Consider the following 25,152-nt stretch of genomic DNA (forward strand, 5'->3'; position numbering starts at 1 on the left):
AAGCTTTCACCGGGCTTTCCCAAATGTGACCATGTTACATAAGCTAGAGCACAGGCATGTCCTCAGGCGATGGGCGGTGCTGTGGTGCCTAGGCCCTGTTCAGATCCCCACCCTTGTCTCTCCCATGGCCTTTCTGATCCAGCATCACATACTGCTTGATCACTAGGTCTCTGTGACCCTAGAATGTCTTTTATTTTTGCTTCATCTTTCATGACCAAGAAACTTCAGGGTTCTGGCTAATTATTTTACAAACTGTCTCCCATTTCCAGCTAGAAGTTTTATGTTCTCATGTAGCCACATTTATCCATATCTTTCTCTACCATTTTCCCCATTATCGTCAAAATGATGATATTCCACTGTCTGCGAATAACAGTTTGCACAGTCTGTTAACATGTGTGGTCATCATTACTTGTGATTGCAAACAGTATTTCTGTGACTGAATCCATTTACATTCTTTCTTCTTACCTGAGGACACATTCCTTCTGAGTTAAAAGGTATAAAAGGTGTGTGTGTGTGTGTGTGTGTGTGTGTGTGTGTGTGTGTGTGTGTGTGTGAAGGCTTTCCTGTGAATTGCCTTGTATACTACTTCTTATTGCTACCAGCAAAGTGGAAAAGCTATTTTCAGACACATATTATACTTTGCATTATTAATATTTATTTTAGAAATCACCATCTTATAATATTTTTCTTTTTAGGCTTGTGGTTTGGTTAAAAACTTGGCCCTTATGACACACATCACAACTGACATGGAAGATGGACCTATTGTTAAGCTAGCCAGTAACCTGGGAGTAGAAGATGTAAATTTACTATGTGGGGAAGAACTTTCTTACCCAAATGTATTTCTTGTCTTCCTCAATGGTAAGTATCCTATAGAGATAAATTCATTCTAAAACAACCTGTTGGGAGTTGAGAGAAAATCTATTATTTCTTTCTATTTAAAACACAAACATACCAGGCCGGGAGTTTGGCCTAGTGGTAGAGTGCTTGCCTAGCATGCACGAAGACCCGGGTTCGATTCCTTGGTACCACATACATAGAAAAAAGCCGGAAGTGGTGCTGAGGCTCAAGTGGTAGAGCTCTAACCTTGAGAAAATCCAAAGACAGTGCTCAGACCTGAGCTGAAGCCCACAACTGGCAAAAAACACCAAAAAAAAAAAAACCCCACAAACATACCTTTAATTTTGGGCCCATTTAGATCATAACCCAAACGGTTATTCTAGTGGCTGCCAAGGAGAATAAAATTACACCTAGTATCTTTAAAAGCAAGTTAAATCGGTGAATCATTCTGCAGACAGGATCAGATCTCTCTAGAGTGCGGTGGCCATGCAGCCATGATGAGGGTATGTGAGCAGCTGTGGCCAGGAGCCCCTTCCAGTGGCTTATACTTCAGTTGCTTCTTTCATGACCTCTGCTGCCTTAAGGAGGGTGACATCAGTTTCCCCATCCTTTCTCTCTTCCATTTGATGTGCTTATCCCAGGCCACTTAGTTCATGTGTCTTAGTCCCCCCTCCCCTATTCCTCCCTGCCTATGGGCCACCAACCCTTTGTAGTGTGAGCTGGTTGGTAAGAAAGGGTCTGTGAACTGCTTGCCTTGCCTCGGGCTGACCAGAGTGGATGCTCACTCTGCGCTCTCACCCCACTTCTCTGTATCTCACTCTAGCCCTGAGAGGGAAAGCTCAGTTTGCTTAGCTCACAGATGGTAGATGGTAACCACTCAGCAGATAGTAGATGTGAGGCAAGGGTTGTCCTTACATACATCTACTCATGACATATATACAACTTACATGTGTGAGAGGACCAGGGTTCAAACCCCAAACTCATGCCCACAGTACTGTGCTGACAGCTGAGGAAAGCAAAGGTAACATTCCCAGAATTCCTTAGCCAGTGAGTAGTGGTAACACAGACCTCAGTCTGTCCTTACCATACCCCATGTCTCTTCCTATGAGCACACTGTTAATGTGTTCAAACAACCACTCAGTGCTCCATAGTGTTTTCAGTGTATGGATGAACCAGATTTTATCACCCAGGTTATTTGAAATCATATTACATCTATATCTATCTTACTTTGTCTCATTTCCTTTTGCTTAGGTAACATACTGGGTGTCATTCGGGACCATAAAAAGTTAGTGAATACCTTCCGACTGATGCGAAGAGCAGGATACATCAATGAATTTGTTTCCATCTCAACAAATCTTACAGACCGATGTGTTTATATTTCCTCCGATGGAGGGAGGCTGTGCAGGTATATAAAGATTGATGAGACAAAATTAATGGGAGGTCCAGAGGTTAGTAGAAAACAGAATCTGGCCTCAGGGTGCTGAATCCTATGGGAGAGGCAGAAATATTTACTAGTTAGTAGATGCTCAACTATGTTAGTAACTAATATTAGCCACTTTTATTTTAATGGTGTTCTATATGAGTGTTAACAGCATTCAACCCTATGATATGGGCTTATTTTCATTTAATAAGTGAAGAAAATGAGATTCCCTAAGTCTGCATTATATCCTCAGAGCTAGAGGGTGGCATTTGAAAGCCCATAGAACTCACTTGATTCTAACAATCATGATTATACCTACTATATTTTATGGCTATAGTATTTATTACTTGGGTATAGAGGGAAAAGAGAAAGGCAAGAATGAAAATGTGGAGGCATGAAGAAAAAAAGATTAGCATTAGACCCAACTGAAAAGTAGGTTACTTTTGTTCATTCAGCAAGCATTTATTAAGGACTTTATGCACAAGTTCTGTCCAACATCTTGAGATACAGAAACAAATATGACATAGTATCTACTCCTTTAGGGACATGTAGGGACTCTGTTAAACTTTTAAAACTGCCCCCTCATTTTACTATTTACTTTCTGCATCTTTATACCCACTCTAGTTACTTTTTTCTGTACCTGAACACATCCTCATTTTCTTTGATTCTTATCCTTCCTCCAGTAAATTCTTAATGTTTTCAGTAAAAACCAGCTTAAATTAACCAGAACTGGTTTCTCTGATGTTATACCTGGAAATTATATGTGTTTCAACTCCAACTTGCCACCTTGTGACCTAATGTATTGCATAAATTTCTGAGCCTTGCTTTTCTTTTTTTTTTAAATTTTTTTTAATTGTTGGGATAATGTATAGAGGGGTTACAGTTATATTCATCAGATAGTAGGTACATTACTTCTCACACATTGATACCTCCTCTCACGTTTTTGTTCCCATTTCCACCCCTCACCCCCTCCCAATCATCTTGTTTCCCCCCCTTCCCTTTCCTATTTCAAATAAACAAATAAACATATATACAATATACCAGCTAACAAAGTCAGATACAGTAACAATATGAGATTAACCATAGGGTAAAAAAAGAGAAGAGAAATAACATAGTACATTAAGAACAACAACACAAGATAAAGCTCTTGTTTCCATATCCTAAAGTTCCTTTCATTTAGTCTCATCCTATATGACCTTATGTACCTAGGTTTTGAGCCATTGTAATTCTCTGCTAGGAGAGTCATAGAAGTGTACTAATTATTACAAATGAAGGAAACCATTGAGCCTATCTATGTTCCTTTGGGTCTGGCTTGCTTCACTTAATATGAGTTTTTCCAAGTCTTTCCATTTCCTTGCAAATGGGGCGATGTCATTCTTTCTGATGGCAGCATAGAATTCCATTGTATATAAGTACCACATCTTCTTGATCCAATCATCTACTGAGGGGCAACTGGGTTGGTTCCATATCTTCGCTATGGTAAATAATGCTGCAGTGAACATCAAAGCTTAGTATGCCTTTGTTTCTGGATGTTTGGGTAAATGCCAAGGAGTGGGATTTCTGGTTCATAGGGGAGCTCTATGTTCAGTCTTTTGAGGAATCACCATACTGCTTTCCAGAGTACTTGAACAAGTTTACACTCCCTCCTGGCCACATCCCTGCCAGCATCTGTTATTAGATTTCTTGATCATGGCCATTCTAACTGGAGTGAGGTGGAATCTCAAAATGTGTCTATTAGCCATTCTTATTTCCTCTTTAGAGAAGTTTCTCTTTCAGTCTTTGGCCCACCTTTTAATGGGATAGTTGTTTCTTTGAAGATTTGTTTTGGAGAGATTCAATCCTTAAAGCTGTAGATATATTTTAGATCTGAGGCCCTTGTCTGTTGTATGGCTAGTGAAGATCTTCTCCTACTCTGTGGGTTTTCTATTTAATTTTGAGCCTTGGCTTTCTTAACTGTAAAAAATGTAAGTGATAAAGTCTACCTTTGATTGTCCTGAGAAGTGGCAGTGTATGGTATATACTTAGAGGGTACAGGCAAAGGAAGTGATTTTTTAAAATATAACTATCAACAAATGACCTAATTTGGGAACAGCAAAAGTAGTGACACATTCAAGATTATTCTTTTTTCAGGATTTGGGAACAGCAAAAGTAGTGACACATTCAAGATTATTCTTTTTTCAGGATTTGTCTCTTACTGTACCTTCAGTATAATAAGGCATATTCTAAAAGGAAACATTTTTTTTAGAGGTAATTTTGTAATCATCGACCATAGATTTGCCAGACTAGACCTTACTGAAGTGACAACACCTCCCCTTCCAGCTCCTGTTGCTGAGTTTGAGCTTGAACTATAGCAGCTCTTGAGTGGAGTGTACTGCCAACTTTCCTGTCCCTGTTAAAACCAGGCCCAGCTCTCACAGTGCTGTAGATATCCATGAAAAGCTACCTTGTTCATATTTAGTAACTTGGTGATTGTGCAGCTCTCTTTTTGGTGCTTAACAATGCTCAGTAGTCCTTGCAGGGTTCTTTGGGCTGCAGGGTAAGTGCACAAGTGTCTGCTGGCTGCTTCCTTCCCTCTGTAAGAGCTGCTTATCCAAATAGCAACAGCCCTTGACGTTTCCGTGCTGCATGTCATCCTTTGTGTGGGTGGTGAAGAGCTCAGAGGCAAATCACCACTGACAGTTACAGGTTAATCTGCAGAGTATTCGCTCTACCTTCCACCTGAAAATTGCTAGACATCACAAAGTAAGGAAACTGTTGTATGCAATCGTATACCACTCTCTTCAGTCAAGCGTCACTGTAACCTGTTAGTTTTTTAGCTGAGTGATGTTTATTCTAAATCAAACAACCCTCAACATCTAGCTGTTCCTCAGACGTGCTGTTGATTCTATTTTCCTCAGTGACAAGGCTTCTTTGCCCGCACACTTCTTAGGTACTTGTTTCCTGTATGGGATGCATTCCAGAATCCTCACTGGATGCCTGGAAATCACAGATTGTTCTGCATCGTATGCATGCTAAGGTAGTTGGGATCAGATAGCACAGGGCTATAAATGAGTAATGGCTGGTAACCTGTGTGGAGTGGGCTCACTAGACAACGGAGCCCCACATCCCAGGCAGGATGGAGAGGACGGAATTGTTTATTTCTGTAAATTTCCACTCCATATTTCTAAACTACTATTGACTTTGAGAAACTGAAATTATTAAAAGCAAAACCAGTGAAGCCAGTAAAAGGAGACGGCTGTATATCCCATGGAACCTCAGGAGATGCTTTTGAAAATGAATGACACCTTCACAGTTTTGTTTAAATACTATGTGAGTGCTTCATTTCTCTTCAGACTTTATTGGGTATCATCTTTGTGCTGTTTTTCATTTAAAACCAAATGTATCTACATGTGTATGAACATACATGCTCACATGAACACGGACTTATGGATGTGCATGAAAAACAGGTTAGGTCCCTACTTGATGCAAAAAGTACCCAGAATCCCCAAGAAATTAGGAATAAGTGTATTATCTCTGTCTTCTCTCATTCTGCTGTGGTAAGCATAAACAATCGGACATAATCCTTCTGAGTCATAACTATTACTTTGTTTTTGCTTTTTGTTTTCCATTCTAGGCCTTACATAATTGTTAAGAAACAGAAGCCAGCAGTCACTAATAAGCATATGGAAGAGTTGGCTCAGGGGTACAGGTAAACAGCCAAAAGTAAAAATTACCAATCCCCTTAAACATATGCATTGTTTTATTTTTACTTTTTGTTTTTCTGCCAGTCCTGGGGCTTGACTGCAGGGCCTGAGCACTATCCTTGGGCTTTTTTTCCTCAAGGCTAGCACTCGGCCACTTGAGCCACAGCACCATTTCTGGCTTTTTCTATGTATGTGGTACCGAGGAATTGAACCTGGGTCTTCATGCATGCTAGACAAGCACTCTACCTCTAGGCCAAACTCCCGGCCCAAACATACACATTCTTTAGTCAGCTTACAGTGTCATTATTTGATCTGTTCTTTTTAAGAAGAGTATGTTTTTGTCTTAGTTCCTTAATTCTTCTCCCCAAATATACCAGCATGTAAACATTCTTCTCCATGTGAAGTTGGTTGGCCATGCTGAAGTGTTTATTGTATTAGACCATGAGACTTACAGTATCTTGGTGTAATTTACTGCAGTATCAAATGTTTTTAGTAAGAAAAGAGCTCATAGCAATATATTGATGTGGATGTCTTGATTTTTCTTTATTTTATTGTTTTGTTGATATACTGGCCTTAAATGCTGGGCCCCAGTGCTTGCTAGGCAGGCATTCTATTACTTGAGCCACACCTTTAAGGCTGGCTTAAAGTAGTGGATTTTTTTAAACAGGGGAACAGATAGGTAAGAATCACAGACTTTATAAGACTTATTTCAGTGATGCGTGATCACACTATAGTCCAACAGTATGTTTCAAGTATATTAGTTGTTATTTTGGGAGACAAAGGTTCTTTGGGCCAAGACGAATGACGGTTTTTTGTGTGCATTGATACTGCAGTAAAGTCCTATTTAACAATGCCTCTTTACCAACATTTTCCCAGGAATTTTGAAGACTTCTTACATGAAAGTCTGGTTGAATATTTAGATGTGAATGAAGAAAATGACTGTAACATTGCACTGTATGAACACACAATTAATAAGTAAGTAGCAAAGCCTGTTGTACCTGTAGGAACTGTTTCCAATGGTTTCCTCAACTCTCCATTGATGTCCTTGCAGTAAGAACAGTTACAAATACAAGATAAGAATTGAAAATATCTCAAAGCTGCAAACAGGCCATCTGTGATTCAGTTATTTTTCCTGTTTGTAACACTAGCATATATTTTTAGGAGAAATTACTTCTCTGGTTTTAATATCTAATTATTGTAAAAAAAAATGGAATTGGACCAATGGAGAGGATCTTGTCGTGGGACATCTCAATTCTTGTTGGTGCAGGAATTACAACACAGTATGTTGTAATGATGTCTCTAAACTTATGTGCAATGTGGACTTGAAATGGTAATATGTTCATCATAATCCTTCTAGAACAGTGATGTTTTTAGAGCCATCTAGGGTCCATTTTCAGTTCACTGGAAGATATCTCTATACTTTGCATTATGGTATATATAAATAGTGCACCATTTACATGAGATTGGAATGTTTTCTGCTACAAGATGAAATTTGTCACTCTACATTATAAAATTTTTATTCCTTATAATTGTTGATCTCTGAACATAGACATAATGTGATCTTATATATGTTGCTGTCATGATGAAAAGGAAAAAAACAGATACTTCCCTTCATTTTTTTCAAATTACCTCAGTGTTTATATTTGAAAAAGTGGTTTTTATTTAACGGGAAAGTATCAACCTGGCCGGTATATAATAGAACAGTATACCTAAAACAAATGCTATTTTACTCTAGCCTATAAAATATAGTCTCAAGTTCTTGCTTTTTAAAAACAACAACAATAAAAGCTAGAACCTTTTCCTGCTAACAAAGACCTAGGTATCTAAGAGGATTGGGATTCTGCTAGGTCCTAAGGAAACTGATGTTCTTCCAGTAACTATGTCACTAAATTAGGGATATAATTCAATACATGTATTGGAAAAAAATAGATGGATAATTTCATAAACAGGAGATCTGTTATCAAGTACATTGTAATCAGATTTCCATGGAAGGTTGGGACCTGGATTCTTAGAAATCATTTCTCTACAGGTACTGAAATCCACATAAATTTATTAAGGTTCTACTTTATAAATGCTGGAATGAAGGAAGACTCACTAGAGACCACAGATCTGAAATGTATTGTCTATTTTCCCTAGAAGTAAACTGGCTCCTTTTTCCCATTAAATCCTCTCATTTGCTTTGTTAGATAGACCAAAACTATTTTCTGCAAAAATATGAAAGTAACCAAGATTCCAAAACCTGCCAGACCAATACCCATAGCAGAACTACCCAATAAAAATGTAGTACAAACCACAAGCATAAGTTCAGATTTCCTCATAGCTACATAAAAAAATGTAAAAATTAAAAGTAAGGTTAATTTTAATATTTTGTTTAGCCCAACCTATCCAAAATATTATCATATCAACATGAAATGAATAAAAACATAGAAATATTTTGCTCTTTTTTGAGGGACAGGGCTTCAGTCATGGGGCTTGAACTCAGGGCCCTTACCTCTGTCCCTAAGCTCTTCAGCTCAAGGCTATTGCTCTACCAATTGGAGCCATAGCACCACTTCGAGTTTTTTTATGGTTAATTGGAGATAAGAGTCTCACAAATTTTCCTGCTTGGGCCAGCTTTGAACCGTGATTCTCAGATCTCAGCCTCCGGAGTAGCTAGAATCACAAGCATGAGCCCCTAGTGCCCAGCTATTTGACGTTTTTCTTCTACTACTTATTTTCAAAATCCAGTAATACTCTCATGGCACATTTCATTTTGAAAGCCTAATTTCATTAGAAATAACTTAAATCTGATTTTATAAATTTATAGTTGAAAATATTCATAAATATAAATTGTTTCTATTGTAATTAATTGTTTATAATTTTTAATGTTATTTACATTTAGACTTTACTTTTAAATTGTAAAATAAATTAAAATTAAATAAAATTTAAAATTGAGCTCTTGAGTCACAGTAGCTCAGCAGCCACTGTCTAGTAGGTACCACATTGGTTCCTGTCAGTCCTCATCACTTTCTAGGGGAGTTATATTCTAACGTGACAAAATGTTATGTTGACATAAGTTGGGAGAGTGAGAAACACCAGGCTTCTCATCTGTGTGGAAATTGAATACTGCATTTCTGTGTTCCCTATAGTGATTTACATGCTACCTGTTAATAGTAGTACATATTATTTTAATAATGCTTCATTTTCTATAGAAAGCAGTTCTACAGTTTCCTTTCCCTTGTGTTTCTGTCAATAGTAAATTTTCTGTCACTGTTTTTTAAATTCTTGTGCTTTTTCATATTTATTTAAACATTTATTCTATCAGTTTTACTAGCATTAAAATTGTTTGTGCTCCTTGGAGACATAGACAGTAATATTTTTCATTCCTTTTAAGAAACTTGGTAGTTAAGATACCTGGTTTTTCGTTCACTTGTTAGAGATACCACCCACTTGGAGATTGAACCCTTTACTCTTCTTGGAGTCTGTGCTGGCCTGATCCCATACCCTCATCATAACCAGTCCCCAAGAAACACCTACCAGTGTGCTATGGGCAAACAAGCCATGGGTAAGATTTCGCTTTAAAATTTGATTCAGAATGCTTGGAGAAAGATGTCATGTCTTCACTTTTCATTCATTGGTGTTCCATGTTTGTATACAGTGATACCTGAGCATCCTCCAGCTCAGGGTCCCCCATAGCGTTCTTCAGTATTTGCAAGGCTCCACCCCATGAAGTGCTTAAACAGAAATGCAGAGCGCCTCCCTCCACTTAGCCAAAGAAAGAGACATAAATGTCACTGTATGATAAGGGAGTAAGAACAAAGTCCTTCCTAGCTATTGGAGGCTGAAATCTGAGGATCGAAGTTCAAAGCCAGCCCAGGTGACTCTTATCTCCAATTAACCACCAGGAAACAAGAAGAAAACCAGAAGTGGCACTGTGGCTGAAGGGATAGGGCTACTGCCTTCAGCTGAAGAGCTCAGGGACAATGACCAAGCCCAGGGGCAAGGGCCACAGCCTTGAGTTGAAGAGATCAGGGATAGCACCCAGGCCCAGAGTTCAAACCCCATGACCCACCAAAAAAAAAAAAAAAAGTAGTTCTATAAAATATAAGTGGTTAGCCAGGAGAGATGGAAGAAAGAAGAAAGACTCAGTGTGAAGGAAGAGGAGAAAACAGAGATCAGTCTGTATGTTGTACAGTAGAATATCCCATGGAGTTACCTGCCTGAGTATCACTGAACTTGTTTTATCCTTGTGGCTAGTAGTGTACCTCCTAAAACTTGTTATACCAACTTCTCAGTTCTTCTTTCTTCCTCCCTTCTGTTTCATCTTCTCTTTTACCTGTCAGTCAGTGCATTTATCTTTTCACCCATCTACTCATAACCTTTATTGAGCAAGACTGTCCATTAGACATCGGGATTGAACAAAAGAGAGGCGATGGCAGTTTCAGCAAGCATTTTTTGAGCAAGTCTCAGTGCTTTGGGCTACTGTATGTCATAGCCAGTATAGCCTTAGTGATGCAGAACAGAAGTATTGTAGACGGAGTTTTCTTTAAAGGTGATACAGAGGACTGGGAGTTTAGCCTAGTGGTAGAGTGTTTGCCTAGCATGCATGAAGACCCAGGTTCAATTCCTCAGTACCATGTACATAGAAAAAAGCCAGAAATGGTGCTGTGGCTCAAGTGGTAGAGTTCTAACCTTGAGAAAGCCCAAGGATAGTGTTCAGGCCCTGAGTTCAAGGCTCAGGACTGGCAAAATAAATAAAGAAATAAATAAATAAAATATGCAGAGAGAATTCTAGTCTGTTTCCAACTCCAAAGCAAATTTTGCTTATCTTAAATCACTTAAATCCTTGTAAGCTTAACACATTTTCTTTTCACTTCCGCCTGCAAAGTATGACCTGTCATGTCTAGTTTTAAGAGCCACTAGGAGCTTCATAGAGAAGTTGTGAGAAGGCAGAGGGGAAGGTTTTTGCCTTGCTTTTCGTTGACAAGCAGAGTACAGTTGGTCTACACCTGGTCAGAGCACCATGATGTTGAGAAGTCCTGCTTCTTCCCCTGGGGGGAGAGAGAGCATATGCATTTCTTCTCAAGTTTTTATGGTGCCCTTTGGCTAGCTAGAAGAAATTTTAAAAAGCATGTTGTCTTGCTACCATTTACCTGAATGATGTAAAGCTGTGACTGTTGGGAGTAATTCCCAGTGGGAAAAATCTCAGCCGCACTCATCAATTTCGTCTTTCCCATTCATCCTCAGCAGTGGCATGGGCCCATGTCCCGCTTGTGCTTCTCACTAACAGGCTGAGATATACAGTACTGAACCCTGCCCGTCCTGAAAAGGCTATCACTGCTATTGGCTTTACCAAAGCATTTTGTTTCCTGATGTGAATCCCAGCTGAAACAATGCACCTTTTGTGTAGAACCTTCAGCAGAATTAACAGAAGACTAATCGCTTCATCGCTAATGCCACTCTTGATGTGTTTGAAGATTAAAACAGAAGAGTTGCCATTGGCTTTACTTCGGGAAGCTTTTTCTTTTTTAAAAGAAATAAAATAAATAGGCGTAAAGGAAAGAAATTGCATATATATATATATATATACATATACATTATTTTTATTTTTATACCTCCCCATAGTATCAAATAAAACAACCTTTATTTTGTGGCTCTGAGTATCTAAAGTGTTGGGTTAGTTGCCACACACAGTTAAGCAGGATCAGTGTGTACAGAAAGCCAATTCAGTGTCTGTAGAGTTCTTTTGTAGTTTTCTGTGTGAAGGTTTTTTTCCTCGTTTTGTTGTGAGTGTCATTTGCAATTCATTGTCTGTGTTTTCTGAGGTTGGTGTATTCAGCTGCTGTGACCCTGGGTCCTGCACATTTAGCTCCTTGGATACAATCCTCTGACGTTACTGCTGACGCTCACGAGACAAAAGCCACTGAATATCTTAAGTAATAAAAACTGCCTTTGTGACTGTTGGTTATTATAAAACACCTGACTGGAAAGAAAAGCGTAGAGGAAACTACATTTAAAGTTGGCACATGGCATGCTGGAATAGCTTCCTGAGCATTGAGCAATGCTGTATGAAAAATCACTAAGGGAAAAGGATTGTGGAGAGAGAAGACCCAGCACAGAGACCCAGGTCTGTAAAGTGGAACTAGCTCTTGTTAGTCGGACCATTTTAACTCCATGCTGCCCTGATGGCCAACACCTAAATCACCCAGTCCCATTTTAAGTAAGTACCATCACTGAAGACTAGTTAATCTCACAGCCTCAGGGTAGATTTCCTAAGGTCATGTTTTAGTTTCTGCTGGCTGTCTTGTTGAAATGTGCAGTAAATTCACAAAATTGTATTGGTTCACTAAGTATTCCAGCCAGCGAGGAGAATTTGCTGTGTGCCGATCCTCACCCCTTCAGTACCAGCCAGCCAGCCCTAGAGAATGAAGCAGTAAGTCATTTCTGTCACTACAAAGAACCAAGACAGTACAAACCACAGACACTGAAAGCCTTACCTCATACAGAAGAGATTGGTAATCCAACATAAAACACCAGCAGGGGAGGTTTTTAAAATCTTACACACTGTAAGCTATTAATGAAGTTCGAATTTTCACACAGCCTCTCTTTGTGCTACTGAGAACCCCCTCTTTGATGCATGTGGCTCTGTGTGTAGTGACATAGCTCAGCCAGTAGTCAGGTAGATACCTGGTCATGGCAAGGTCTCCAGGTCATGGGCTATGTGCTGGGTCTGCATTGTGTGGACATCAGTGGCCCCAAGGGTAAGTTCATGCAAGTCATGCTTTCATATCCTGCTTCTTTTATTAGCTGCAGACCTCTGGGGAAAAGGATTGCTCAGTCACTATCAGTTAATGAATATGCATTACAGCAGTCTGCCAGCCCCCACCACAGTTTCCCCAGCCCTTCCCCCTTCAACTCCAAGTTGCTAGAACTTGTTTGGGAGACTTTGTTTTGTTTTTCTTAACTCAGGCACTAGTGATACCACAGTTCCTGTCTTCAGTAGACTCTGTTCCTAAGCAGATAGCTTTTTTCTTGTGCTCTTTAAAGTAGAATGAGAGGAAGTGAGCTGTGGCTCAAAGTGGTAGAGCTCTAGCCTTGAGCTAGACAGTGCTTAGATCCTTGAGTTCAAGCACTGTGTCTGACTCCCTCCCCCACCCCTCGCCAAAAAAAAAAAAGGCAACATGTGAGGTACTGGAAATAGGAAATTGAGAGATTCAAAGCCTATAGTACACAGATTTCTTTCTTTCCATATCTCATCTCCACTTTCTAGTCAATCCTTTGGGAGTAAAAAAGGGAAAAAAGTATTAACCAAACTATCCATGGCAGTCTTTTTTAGAATCCTGCTATTCACTGAGCTATTTTAGGTATATACTTCTGTGATATTTCATAAGACTAGAATGATTTCAATGAATTCTTAATGAAAGTAAACTGAAGGTTGATTGGAGGTAGAGTGGGTAATATTACAAAGTATACCTGTACTCTCAATATTGTTAGTATCTGTCATAGTAAGTGTGGCCACTTACTAAATACCTTAATTTTTCTGGAGGGACAGGGTACAAGGCCAGGGATAACGCGGACTGAACTCAGGGCCTCACATATGCCAAATATGGGCTCTACCCCTGAGCTATATCCTCAGGCCCTGAATTCTTGGATCTATTTCTTCTTTCAATTACAATAATAATCCTGTGAGAAATACATTTTTTTTTCTGTTAAGGAAGCTGAATCTCAGTTTGGTTGAATAACAGAAAAGGTTACAAATGTCTTTGACAAAATGTCATCTATAACTTATTAAAATTGTTATCAGCTAAAATTAACTTCATCCTCACTCTTTCCCAACTTCATGGATTATAGTCAGACTGCCTTCCTTGCTAGACTATACATTACTAGCTCATTGAAGATAGGATTGGTCCTATTTGTTACTTATCATTGTTACTTATCATTTGTTCCTTATCAGTGGGCTAGCGTAGTGCCTTCTTAGAAAGTAGTATGATAAGTACTTGATGAAAATTTCAAAATTAGAGAATGAATTTCTGAATGTATTAAAAACCTGAAGAGACTAGGAACAGATTTTCTACAAGAATTAGGAACCAAAGAGTAAGTTGTAGTAATTATACAACCTGAGTTTGAATTACTGTCAACCTATAGTAATAATGACAGTATAATACCAATAAAAGGGAAGACATCTAGGTGAACAGACAGAAGTAGGAGGCAAAGGGTTAGAGATGTAGCAATTCAGTGATAGTGTACCTGCTTAGCATCAAAAGACCTGAATTTGATCCTCACGCCAAAAAAAAGAGAAAAAGGTCCAGAAAAGACCCACCATCCACATATTTATGAGTAATTGTTTTTCATTGAAAGTGTCACAATTCATTGATGAAGGAAAGTCTTCAAAAGGGTGAAATCTTTAAACTTAGCGCAGTGGTTCATGCAATCCTAGCTACTCAGGAGACTGAGATCTGAGGATCAAGGTTCAAAGCCAGCCCAGGCACAAAAGGATCTGAGACTTATCTCCAGTTAACCTCTAGAAAACGGAAAGTGGGCTTAGCACAAGGTAGGGCAGTAGCCTTGAGCTGAAGAGCTCAGGGACAGCACCCAGGCCGAGTTCAAACCCCATGGCCCACAAAAAAAAATAAAAGGAGAAATCTTTGTAATTTTTGTATATTTGTATTGGGAAAAAGATGAATGTCAACTTTTACCTCAGGCCAAATTACAGTTAGCACAACACAAAATGGATTATACCTCTAAATATAAAAAGCTAAAGTCATAAAATTTGGAAAGGTTAGTGAAAATTTTTGATTCCAGTTAAGCTAAAATTTCTTAGCTAGCACACAAAAGGTAGTAATTGTAAAAAGGAAAGATTAGTATAACAAAGAATGCATCAACAATAAGACAATTCAGGTAAGAGAAGTAGAAAGCAAAGCCAAAATGGTCCCCTTCTCGAAGTAATGTGAGTGGCCAGTAAGCACGCCAGATGGGTCAGCAGTATTCGTCTTCAGTAAACGCAAACTAGACTTAACCTGCGGGATACTATTATACACCAACTGGAATGACTAAACTGAAAAGACTGATGTACTGGGTGTCAGTGAGGATGCAAAGCTGCCAAAGAGCTAAAAATGGTATATTCATACAATAGAAGAATGAACTTCGATGTATACCTGTGGATAAATCTCAGAATTATTATGCTAAGTGAAAGAAGCAACTCGGGAGTTTATATATCACTTAACCTACATACAATTCTACAAAATACAAACTGATCTACAATGATAAAAGATCCATTGTTCACTGGGCCAGGGACAAGTGGGGAGATCTTTTAGAATTATCAGCATAGTCTGATTTTGGTTATAACGATAGTGTCACAGGTGAATAAGTGTGTATGTATGCGGGGCACGTCGCATCAGGGAAATGGAAAACTATGCTGTGGAAAAAGAGGCCTAACTCGTGGCCCAGTGCTCATTTCCTGGTTTTGGGACTGCACCTGGCTGAGATGGTGCTGGTCGCCTGGTTGGAAGGCATGGCTGTGGTTTGTGATGTAAAGTAAGGCTACCTCTGGGATAGGCCCCAACCCTTCTGCCCTCTCTTGGACAGCACTTCTTTGCCTACCTCCCCCTGCCCTGCCCACCTTTGTGCTGATAGGCTCCTGCATCCTATGTTAGCTGAATGGACTTTCTCAATATGAGTTCCTGCCTTGATGGGTCTCCCTGACGTGTCTGTCCTCTGGCAAGGGAGAGCTGGGTGCGGGTGGTCAGTCGGCCCTCTCTTTTCTCATCCTGGTCGGGGCGTGGTCTCTCTATCCCTCCTGCAGGTCGGGAGGGACCGAGGACTAAAAACCCAGACATTCGTGTACACTCATCAGTTTGTATGCTTGCATTTTTTTTTTAAATAATACTAGTACTTGAACTCAGAGCTTTACCATTGCTAAGCAGGTACTCTACCACTGGAGCCACTTTTCCAGTCAATTCATGTTAAACAGAGGAAATTTTATTGGTTATGGATTAAGTGAAGGAAGAAAAAAGAAGGAGAGAGGAAATTAGAAGTGGAGGAAAGAAGGAAAGAGAACACATACAACTTGTTTTAAGTATACCTGTTCCAGGTTGTTTGAGCCTTAATAACTTGTCATCCCACCTTAAATAAAAGTACGTCTTCACTATTTTAACCTATATTGCTTTGCTAATTTGTGACTTAGAAAATACAGCTTTGTAAGAAAGAATATGTCCAGTAGTAGAAAAATAAATCTTCAGTGACTCTAGGTACAGAAAATGGGACAGTAGATATCCTCATTAGTTTTTTTAGAGCATTACCTAATGCACTTTCTAAGGAACCTGAAAGTAGTAACAAGGGTTTCCTACTTAAAGCATGCTTCACACAGGCAAGTATTAGTTCATTTCTTGGGACATTTTCTCAAAAAAATGCAAAATAGCTAGTTAGCTATTCATTCTTACTTTTTAATAAAAAGTAAGAGGGAGTCTGATGGCATGTTAAAGTTCTGTAACTTAGAAATGTTAGTTTCATGAGTCATGTTTTCATGTACACACTTACTGTGCTGCTTTGAAAGCATATACATGTATGTTCCCACAAGACAAGTTCTTTAAAGACTCTTTATAGAAAATGTTCTGATGAGATAATAAACCCAAGCATGTGCTGAACAGTTTTATTCTTCCCCATTCAGTGGCCAGCTGTAATGCCCAAGAACGATGTTGTGGGCTTGACAGCACAATTTATAGCAGGATCCAGGCTCTTTGGCCATTGTTTAGAGGTGCAGCCATTTCTGCTTCCCTGCTGCATAATAATGCTTGTCTCAAGTTTTAGAAGACATGTTTGGCAGCCTGGTGGGACATTGCCCGAACCCTAGTCTCAAGCTGGGTAAAGTACACAATTGCAGCTGAAATCGCAACATAAATTTTAAGTGATTTCATGGAAAAGGACAAACTTGTTGTCAGTGAACTTTACTATGATCTGAGCAGCAGTAGGCTTGTTTCTGAAACAGTAAGTGATCTATTGTCAGGTATCCTGTCCCATTTATTAGTTGGCAGTAAAGTAACATAAATTAGTTGGCGCTTATACTGCAGACTCAACAAAAAGTTCTTGAAGTTCAGTGTGCCTATTGTTTTTCAACTAAATCTTGATAAATGTTCTAGAGATTCAATCACAAATGCATAGTTATACAAAGTATAATGAGATTCTTCAGTGTAGTTAATTTGACATTTATTGAGCATTATGAGATTGCACTGAACTAGGTGAATTTCTCTGGTATATAATACAGATTCTGTTACTGTTTTCAAGAGTAACGCTAGGGTGTATCATTATTTTTGCTGCTTGAACAGTTGATTTTGAATCCTAAATTGAAATGGACATTAGTTTGATAATATAAATACAGGAGAAGTTCAAAGAAATGGATGTAGAATGGTTTTGTTGTTGCTGTTGTTATTATTGTTGAAGTCAAGGCCTCATGTTCTCACTGGGCTTCCCTGCTTATGGCTGGCACTCTGCTACTTCATCCCTACCTCTAGCCCAGGTTGTTTGGCTTTGTTTTGCAAAATTGGAGATGGAGTCTTGTGGACTTTTCTTCCCTGGTTGGCTTCAAACTACATTCCTTCTGGTCTCAGCCTCCTGAGGAGCCAGGATTGGAGACTTGAACGTGGGTATATCTGCTTGCAACTCCATGATCTGGCACATCAGCACCTTAGAGTTTGTATGTGTAGCTGTCACTATAGAGGCTTTGGGACAAGATGGACTATCCTCCTAACATTAACATCTGTTCTTAACTCTTCAGCCCTTCATGGGGAAAAGACAACCAGAAGCTCAGAGGCTGAGTGGTCTCTGCACAACCTTAGCAACAGGGCGGGCCTGTGTTTCCCAGTTTCTAAGTTTCTGTGTGCAAGCTGGAAAAAAACACAAGCCTTTTATTGAGGCAAGCAGTGAATCCCAGGATGTTTATAAAGGGACAAGAAAGGGTTAACATTTTGTTCAGTTTGCAGTGATCTTGTAATACCTCTCAGAGAACCAATCAGATAGTTCACCAAGTAAGGAAGAATCCATTTCTGTTGGACTGTATCTGGCTTCCCTAGTGAAGGGACCCGAACTTTGTCCATTTACCTGTTTGGTACGGAGCAGGTATCTACCAACTACATAATAAATGACTGTTTAACCAAATGCACAATCCCTATTTCTTCATTCTCTTCTCTCTTTTTCACTTACAACTTCTTATGATTGTTGCTTTTTCTTTATGAAGCATATATGTCATCCTATGTTGACCCCTTGTCTTTGGATAAAACCAAACCAACTACCAGGTTGGTGGTTTATGAGATTAGCCAATGATTAAAATTCTGCAAATATGTAAAAAATGTCAAAAAAATTTAGATTGGTGTAACTGATTAGTTTTTCTTCTTTGTAGAATTTTAAACATTAATGAGAAAAATTGCTTTTAAAAGTTAGTAGTCATGGGGCCGGGAGTTTGGCCTAGTGGTTAAAGTGCTTGCCTAGCATGCACGAAGACCCGGGTTCGATTCCTCGGTACCACATACATAGAAAAAAGCCAGAAGTGGTGCTGAGGCTCAAGTGGTAGAGCTCTAGCCTTGAGAAAGTCCAAGGACAGTGCTCAGGCCCTGTGCTCAAGCCCAGGACTGGCAAAAAAAAAAAAAAGTTAGTAGTCACTAGGCACTGGTGATTCATGCCTGTAACCCCAAGTATTCAAGGGACTGAGATCAGAAGATTTCAGTTTGAAGCCAGCCTGGGCTGGAAAGTCCATTAAGACTTATCTCCAATAAATGACTCAGAAAAAGCCAGAAGTGATGCTGTGGTGTGTGTGGTGGAGCACTAGCCTTTAACACAAGAAGGTCCTGAGTTGAAGCCCCAGGACAGTCACGCACACACACACACGCACACACGCACGCACGCACGCACGCACGCACATCAGTAGTCACCATGCAGTTATTTCATTTGAAATGTTAGACTTGAAGATTAATTATTAATGATTTTGCTTAACACAGTTTTTGTTTTGGTTTTGTTTTATTTACTGTCAATGAAGGTACCATTGGATACAACCAGCGAAATAGAATTGATACTCTCATGTATCTACTAGCATATCCACAAAAACCCATGGTCAAAACGAAAACCATTGAGTTGATAGAGTTTGAGAAATTGCCAGCTGGACAGAACGCAACAGTCGCTGTGATGAGTTACAGTGGCTATGATATTGAGGATGCACTTGTTTTAAACAAAGCCTCCTTGGACAGAGGTAAGCACATTTTCAGGGTTCTGTTATCAAGTTGGGTTTTTTGTTTGTTTTTGTGTTTTTTTTTTTTTGCAGAATTAGAGTAGATGACGAATGTAAAACCAGCTTATTATCAAAACAACAGTATCAGTTTCAGGGATTTGAATTTTTATAATATGTAAACAAGATAGTTACATTCTTGGTAAAAGCTTTTTTGTTTAATGTTTTACTTAGAAATGCTGAATGTACTGCTATAATATGCTCAAATCAGTGACTTGAGTTAGTTTTTCAAAGAGAAAAAAACCCCATGAATTTATTTTCCAGCAAGAGTTACAATAATGAGGTTTATGAATATGTTACTAGATAGCTAGTATATCTAGTATAACTAGCTATTTAGTAATATATTCATAACTAGTATATCTGGCTATCTAGTAACATATCTAGATATACTAGCTATTGAGTAATATTCAAGAGTAAACCTGTGTGAGAGCAGGGTAGCATTGTCCAGAATGGAAAACGTTATCATTTACTGTGTATCGTAGCCCAACAGTCTATTAGTCTGTTCTTTTTTTAACTGACTGAAAAAGTTAAAATTGTAGATATCTAGCATGTCCTTGAGTTCTTGTCTTTCTGATAGTTAACTTGTGCAGGCCAGCCCTTCGTGGTGTGCTCACCTGATCCGCAGGCTGGCTTCTCTATTCATAATCTCTGTCTCTTCTTTTTTCCCCTCCCTGGCAGGCCCACTTCGTCTTCCCCTTTCCTCTTGGTAGTTGCTAGGCAGCCATGATAGTACTCGTAGCCATGTGTCATTGGCATTAATGTTGGCTGCACTTAATTTATGCCCCTTTTTTTTTCTTCCAAATGACAACGGCTATGCTTTAAAACTAGTTGTTTTCCTTTCTGATTAACTGGTAATGTTTATGTGGAAATCTGAAGACGCTGATGTCTGTCAGAAACTCCGCAACCCCGTTTAATGATCTGAGTTTACTGGCCCCAGCTTTTAAGCTACCACTGTTTTAAAAAAAAAAAAAAAAAGGTTCCTTTGTACTCAGAAGATTGTTCTTGATTTCATGTAGTTTGAATTCACCCACACTCCAACATGTTGCTGGCTGTTGTATGACATTTCAAGACTCTGGACCCCTGAGCTGGGTTTATTATGGCCATATGTAGTAACCTTGATGATGAAGACTTACTTAGAGACATACAAATGTCCTCATCCGTGATCCAGCCACAGATCCTCATCCCACAGTCACCTTCAAGTTTTAAAAATCATGGGAGATAACTCCAATTTTATTTGATAAATCTACTTTTGTGTAATTGATTTTTCAGAGCTCTCAGAGTTCTCAAAGATTTCTAATTTGGATGGAAAATCCTAAGTGAAAGATTTCACAGCTTTTGACTTTATTAGCAAAGCTGGCATTTCATCCTGAGATGTTTTGCTGATAAATGGAACTCTGACCTGGCTAGATGGAATCTAGCTCAATAAAAATCTGAAAGAAAATAGAGGGAAAATGGTAGCTCCTTGGAGTAATTCTGTAGCTGATGGTGTTGGTTTAAGAGATTCACTAGTTGAGATTTCACATCAGGTTTTTTCTGTCCATTTTTCTTTTCCTTTATTTTTTTAAATGCTGTTATACCATTCAATGGACAAATGCAATTTAAGATTGTAATTACACTAATCTTTAGGGAAGAAGTAAACTATCTCTCCCATTGAAATAGTTCTCTTGTCTTCTTTTCCTTCTCTCTGGAAAAGAAATATTGTTTACGAATTTGCTTGCTTATTTGACATTTACCCATAAATGCCAAAATCAGAGTGAAAGGAAAACTGTCTAGGGAAGCTTAGCAGAAGTCAGTCACCAAGAAGTTGTATACTAAGGATCCTAGCTCAAAAGTTGGTGAACTTGGTTCTATTTTAAAGTCTGCTGCCCACTTATTGAGTCACCTAGGCTGCTTTATTTCTCTAGACCTCACTCAGTATGCCTGTGAAAAAAGAGGGGTTTGCTCAGTGCTGGTGACTCATGCCTGTAATCCTAACTACTCAGGAGGCTGAGATCTGATGATCATGGTTCAAACCCAGCCAAGGCAGTAAAGTCTATGAAACTCATCTCTAATTAATCACCAGAAAACAGATGGTACTATGACTCAAAGTTGTAGAGTGTTAGCCTTAAGCAAAAGAGCTCAGGGACAGCACCCAGGCCCAGAATTCAAGCCCTACAACCAAGCAAACAAAAAAAAAAGAAAAGAAAGAGAAAAAGAGGGTTTACCAGTGCTTCTTTAAGGTACTTTGTGATTCTAGTCCGGTGGTGTGTCAGTCACTTTACCTTCCTCTAACATGACCATCTGTAGATTCCATGTTGGAAGATAGCTGGATGATTGATGTTCGTTTGATAGTTGGTAGGCGAGGAACCCTGGCCCCTTTTCTAAAAACAGATTATCTGATTGATACTAGTTTGTGTCAATCCCAGATTATTCAGGGCTAAAACAGTCTAGGGATTTGGGCGGGGCGGTGGGGGGAGTGAGATGGGGTAGATGGTTGAATAGCACAAATCTCACAGCATTTTTTATTTCATAATTAGGTTTTTCAGACTTACCCATTTTTGTTTCATTTTAGGGTTTGGGCGTTGTCTTGTATATAAAAATGCTAAATGTACATTGAAACGATACACCAATCAGACTTTTGATAAAGTGATGGGGCCCATGTTAGATGCTGCTACAAGGAAACCTATCTGGCGACATGAAATTTTAGATGCGGACGGCATTTGTTCTCCAGGTAAAAGTTTAAAAAAAAAACTGCAATGCATACTTTTTGAAAGTTTCTCAGCAATATCTCTGAATATCTCTACCAATATGGTTTTTCTTCAGTGAGTTTAGTTCCACTGTTTTCCCTTACATTGTGTTTTTACTTAGCAGTAGCAGTACTAGTCAGACTTTAAGGAAATGTTTAGAATAGGATTTTATACCTGAACTCACATGAGTGTTTCTTAATTTATGTCTTCTGAAGACTGATTTTAGAATTCTCTTTCCCTACAAAGTATGACTCTATTATAATTGCAGTATTGTAATGAATTTATTGAGAGCCCTGCCCTTAAGGGCTTTACAGAAGAGTGAAATAGTCTGGGGGACTGACATGTATCACACACAAACATGTCACATTTAAACCAACTTAAGTACTCATATAGGAAGCTACAAGGATGTTTTAGGCAAGATTTGACTTTGATAGGAAATTCAGAGTGGCCTTTTGCAAGTGAATGAGATGAAATCTAAAGGATGGTTCCAAGTTGGGTACTGAAAAGAAGAAATAAGTATGTTCTAGGCAGAACACATCCTACAGCTGGCTAGCCGGTGGGCCTGAGAACAGGCCAGCATGATGAGAAGAAGAGAGTACAAGCAAGTGTGAGAGCATGAGTGGCTGGAGAGCAGAAATGAGGGAGAGCACAATGGGACCAGAAATGACAAGTCTTATAACCGTGCCTGTTTTCACTATGATTCCTTTAGCAGTGATAGAACCAGGTTTGTGCTTTGACATTTTCCTTGAGACTACAGCATGGAGAAAGTCTGAGAAGGGTACCAGAAGAGAGGAGAGATGAACAAAGTGCTTGCAGATCAGAAAGCATGTACATAGTTTGTCAGTGGGTTGCTTCAGTGATGATGACCATTGTCAGTGGTCAGAGATGCATGGAGCTGTGGTGGTTCCCCAAGGAACACAGTATATGTCCCCCCCCCCACTCTGTCTGCTGGAGAATCTCTCTCACTTTTCATATAGGTCACTGTGACTTGGAGAATAAGTGCTAGGACATTATTCTAAGTAGGTGATCTTTGAGCTTACTATGAGGAGATGCAAACTTGATACTAGTTGAAGTCCAAACCTATTCTAACATCCCAAGAAATGTATAAAATTGCCTTTGACAGTTCATTTATGTATAGAGTAATGATCAAGCAATCTTCATATTCTGTACAGATGATATTGATATATTCAACACTGTTTCCTTTCCTTAGGTGAGAAGGTAGAAAACAAGCAAGTGCTTGTAAACAAATCCATGCCCACAGTGACCCAGATTCCTCTGGAAGGAAGCAACGTGCCACAGCAGCCACAGTACAAAGATGTGCCCATAACGTAGGTATTGTTGTGTCTCGGTAAGAAATAGGAAGGAGGGGCCGGGAGTTTGGCCTAGTGGTAGAGTGCTTGCCTAGCATGCACGAAGACCCGGGTTCGATTCCTCGGTACCACATACATAGAAAAAAAAAGCTGGAAGTGGTGCTGAGGCTCAAGTGGTAGAGTGCTAAGCCTTGAGAAAGTCCAAGGACAGTGCTCAGGCCCTGAGCCCAAGCCCAGGACTGGCAAAAAAGAAAAAAAAAAGAAATAGGAAGGTTAGGAAATAACAGAGATCAGAGACAGTATAAAACAGATCCTGGTAGGTGGAAATGCTAGAAGTAGCACTTGCAGGCACTGTTACTTGTCATGGAAACAGCACCCCATAAAAGGTAAGATCAGGCTTAATGATCATCTGGACCTCATGACCTGAAATGAGGGGCGCAGCAGATAGGCAGGAGCGCTAAGTGGGAGACAGCAAGGAAACAATCCAAAGAAGACTTGCAGGTGAAGGCAGCTGTGCTGCGAGGATGAGGAGCAAGGAATTCATTCTGTAGGGAGTGATCCAGTCAGGTTTGTGTCACAGATAAGAATGAAGCAGTGATCGCAGTGTAGCATCTCTAGTGTCTGATCTGATTCTAGGACTGGCTATATCGTAGGTTTTTCTCACACGATTAAAGCATTTAAGTGCTGTCTGTTTTGTCATGTGTGCATTGAGAGAGATAGACTTGTTACTCTCAAAGTTTCCTCTCAGTCCTAAAATATGAAACTACATGAGCCAGTGCCAGTTGATGATGTACACACTGCTTAGGAGAGAAAGCAAGGGTTCGGAGCCAAGCCCCGCAGGCTAGGAAATGGGGAGTGGTAGCACAGGAAGACAGGATTCCCGAGCTGACAAGGCAGGTTTCATAAGCCCCCCTCCACACTCCGTAGTTCTGGCTGCTTTGTGCCAGGCTCTGTGTGCATGTTCCAGGGTTACAGAGCACATAAGCCACCAGCCTCGCCTGCAGAAAGTCACCATCTAGTTGACAAAGACTTGTACACAAAATTGCTCATAGTTGGTTGCTCCTTTGAGAACTCACTATATCAGTGATTGTTCTGCGCATCCTCACCCATGAGCTATGTTCTCCTTGTAGCTTCTTAGAAAGATGAGACAAGGTGAGGTTAAGTACCTTCCCAAGATCTCGGCTATATGTGGCAGAGGCAGGATTTGAACTCAACACAGTCTGGCAGCAGAACCCTCTTTGAGTGACTGCTCCAACTATAGCAGTATGTGGAAGGAGCTTTGTGTTCCTCTCTGGGGATGAGAGCACAAGGAAGAGAACAGGCAGGTCACTTGGGGGAGGGCCCCAGTGTCATCGCAGCCCACAGGTATACGTGATGGCTCTCTTCTTTCTGTAGGGAGAATCTGTTTTTCTATTTAAAACTGGTCCCTCTTTCTCTTGGTTCCTTAATTTTCTTTACTTTCAGAGAGCATATTCTGTCATTTTGTCTTCTGTCTTTTCTTATTTTCAGTCTGTTTTTTTTTAATTTCCTCTTCACAAGCCTGAAAATGTGCTCGTATATTTCTCATGATAGGAAAATAATTTGTCTCTGAACTTCCAGTTCCTTTCTAGCCACCATTCTGTCCCTCTTCCTTTCATGGGTCATTATTTCTTCTTCACCTTTCCACTCATTCCCTGCCCACAAAAGCAGACTCTACCTCTTTACACCATTGAGCAGCTCTGGAAGGGGTTACCATCTTCTCATTCACAGAATGTCTTCTAAACACTCCCACTATGCCAGGAACTAGTCCAGGTACATGGGATGGGACAGTTAAAGCCAGCAGCAGTCCCTGCTTGTGAGCTCACAACCCAGTGCAGGAAGACTACGTAGTGAACAGATAAACCCAGAGTTGGTCAGAATTGCTCTTCTCAGTGGATTCTCAGTCCCA

General features: G+C 39.7%; 1 protein-coding gene across 2 annotated transcripts in view; it reads left to right on the forward strand.

Annotated features, from left to right (window-relative positions):
* The window catches only part of Polr3b (RNA polymerase III subunit B), a 93,171-nt gene that overhangs the window by 44,015 nt on the left and 24,004 nt on the right, over positions 1 to 25,152 (forward strand). For both annotated transcript variants that reach the window (XM_090328563.1, XM_090328564.1), the window contains exons 15-22: positions 696 to 858; positions 2,089 to 2,242; positions 5,871 to 5,945; positions 6,817 to 6,915; positions 9,357 to 9,484; positions 18,944 to 19,153; positions 21,741 to 21,899; positions 23,126 to 23,243. In XM_090328563.1, the coding sequence (XP_090184689.1) occupies positions 696 to 858; positions 2,089 to 2,242; positions 5,871 to 5,945; positions 6,817 to 6,915; positions 9,357 to 9,484; positions 18,944 to 19,153; positions 21,741 to 21,899; positions 23,126 to 23,243 (1,106 nt within the window). The remainder of the gene's footprint in view (positions 1 to 695; positions 859 to 2,088; positions 2,243 to 5,870; positions 5,946 to 6,816; positions 6,916 to 9,356; positions 9,485 to 18,943; positions 19,154 to 21,740; positions 21,900 to 23,125; positions 23,244 to 25,152) is intronic.

This window comes from Megascapheus bottae, chromosome 2 (genome assembly GCF_031878675.1).
Source record: "Megascapheus bottae isolate mThoBot1 chromosome 2, mThoBot2.hap1, whole genome shotgun sequence".
In the NCBI taxonomy this organism is placed as follows: Eukaryota; Metazoa; Chordata; class Mammalia; order Rodentia; family Geomyidae; genus Megascapheus; species Megascapheus bottae.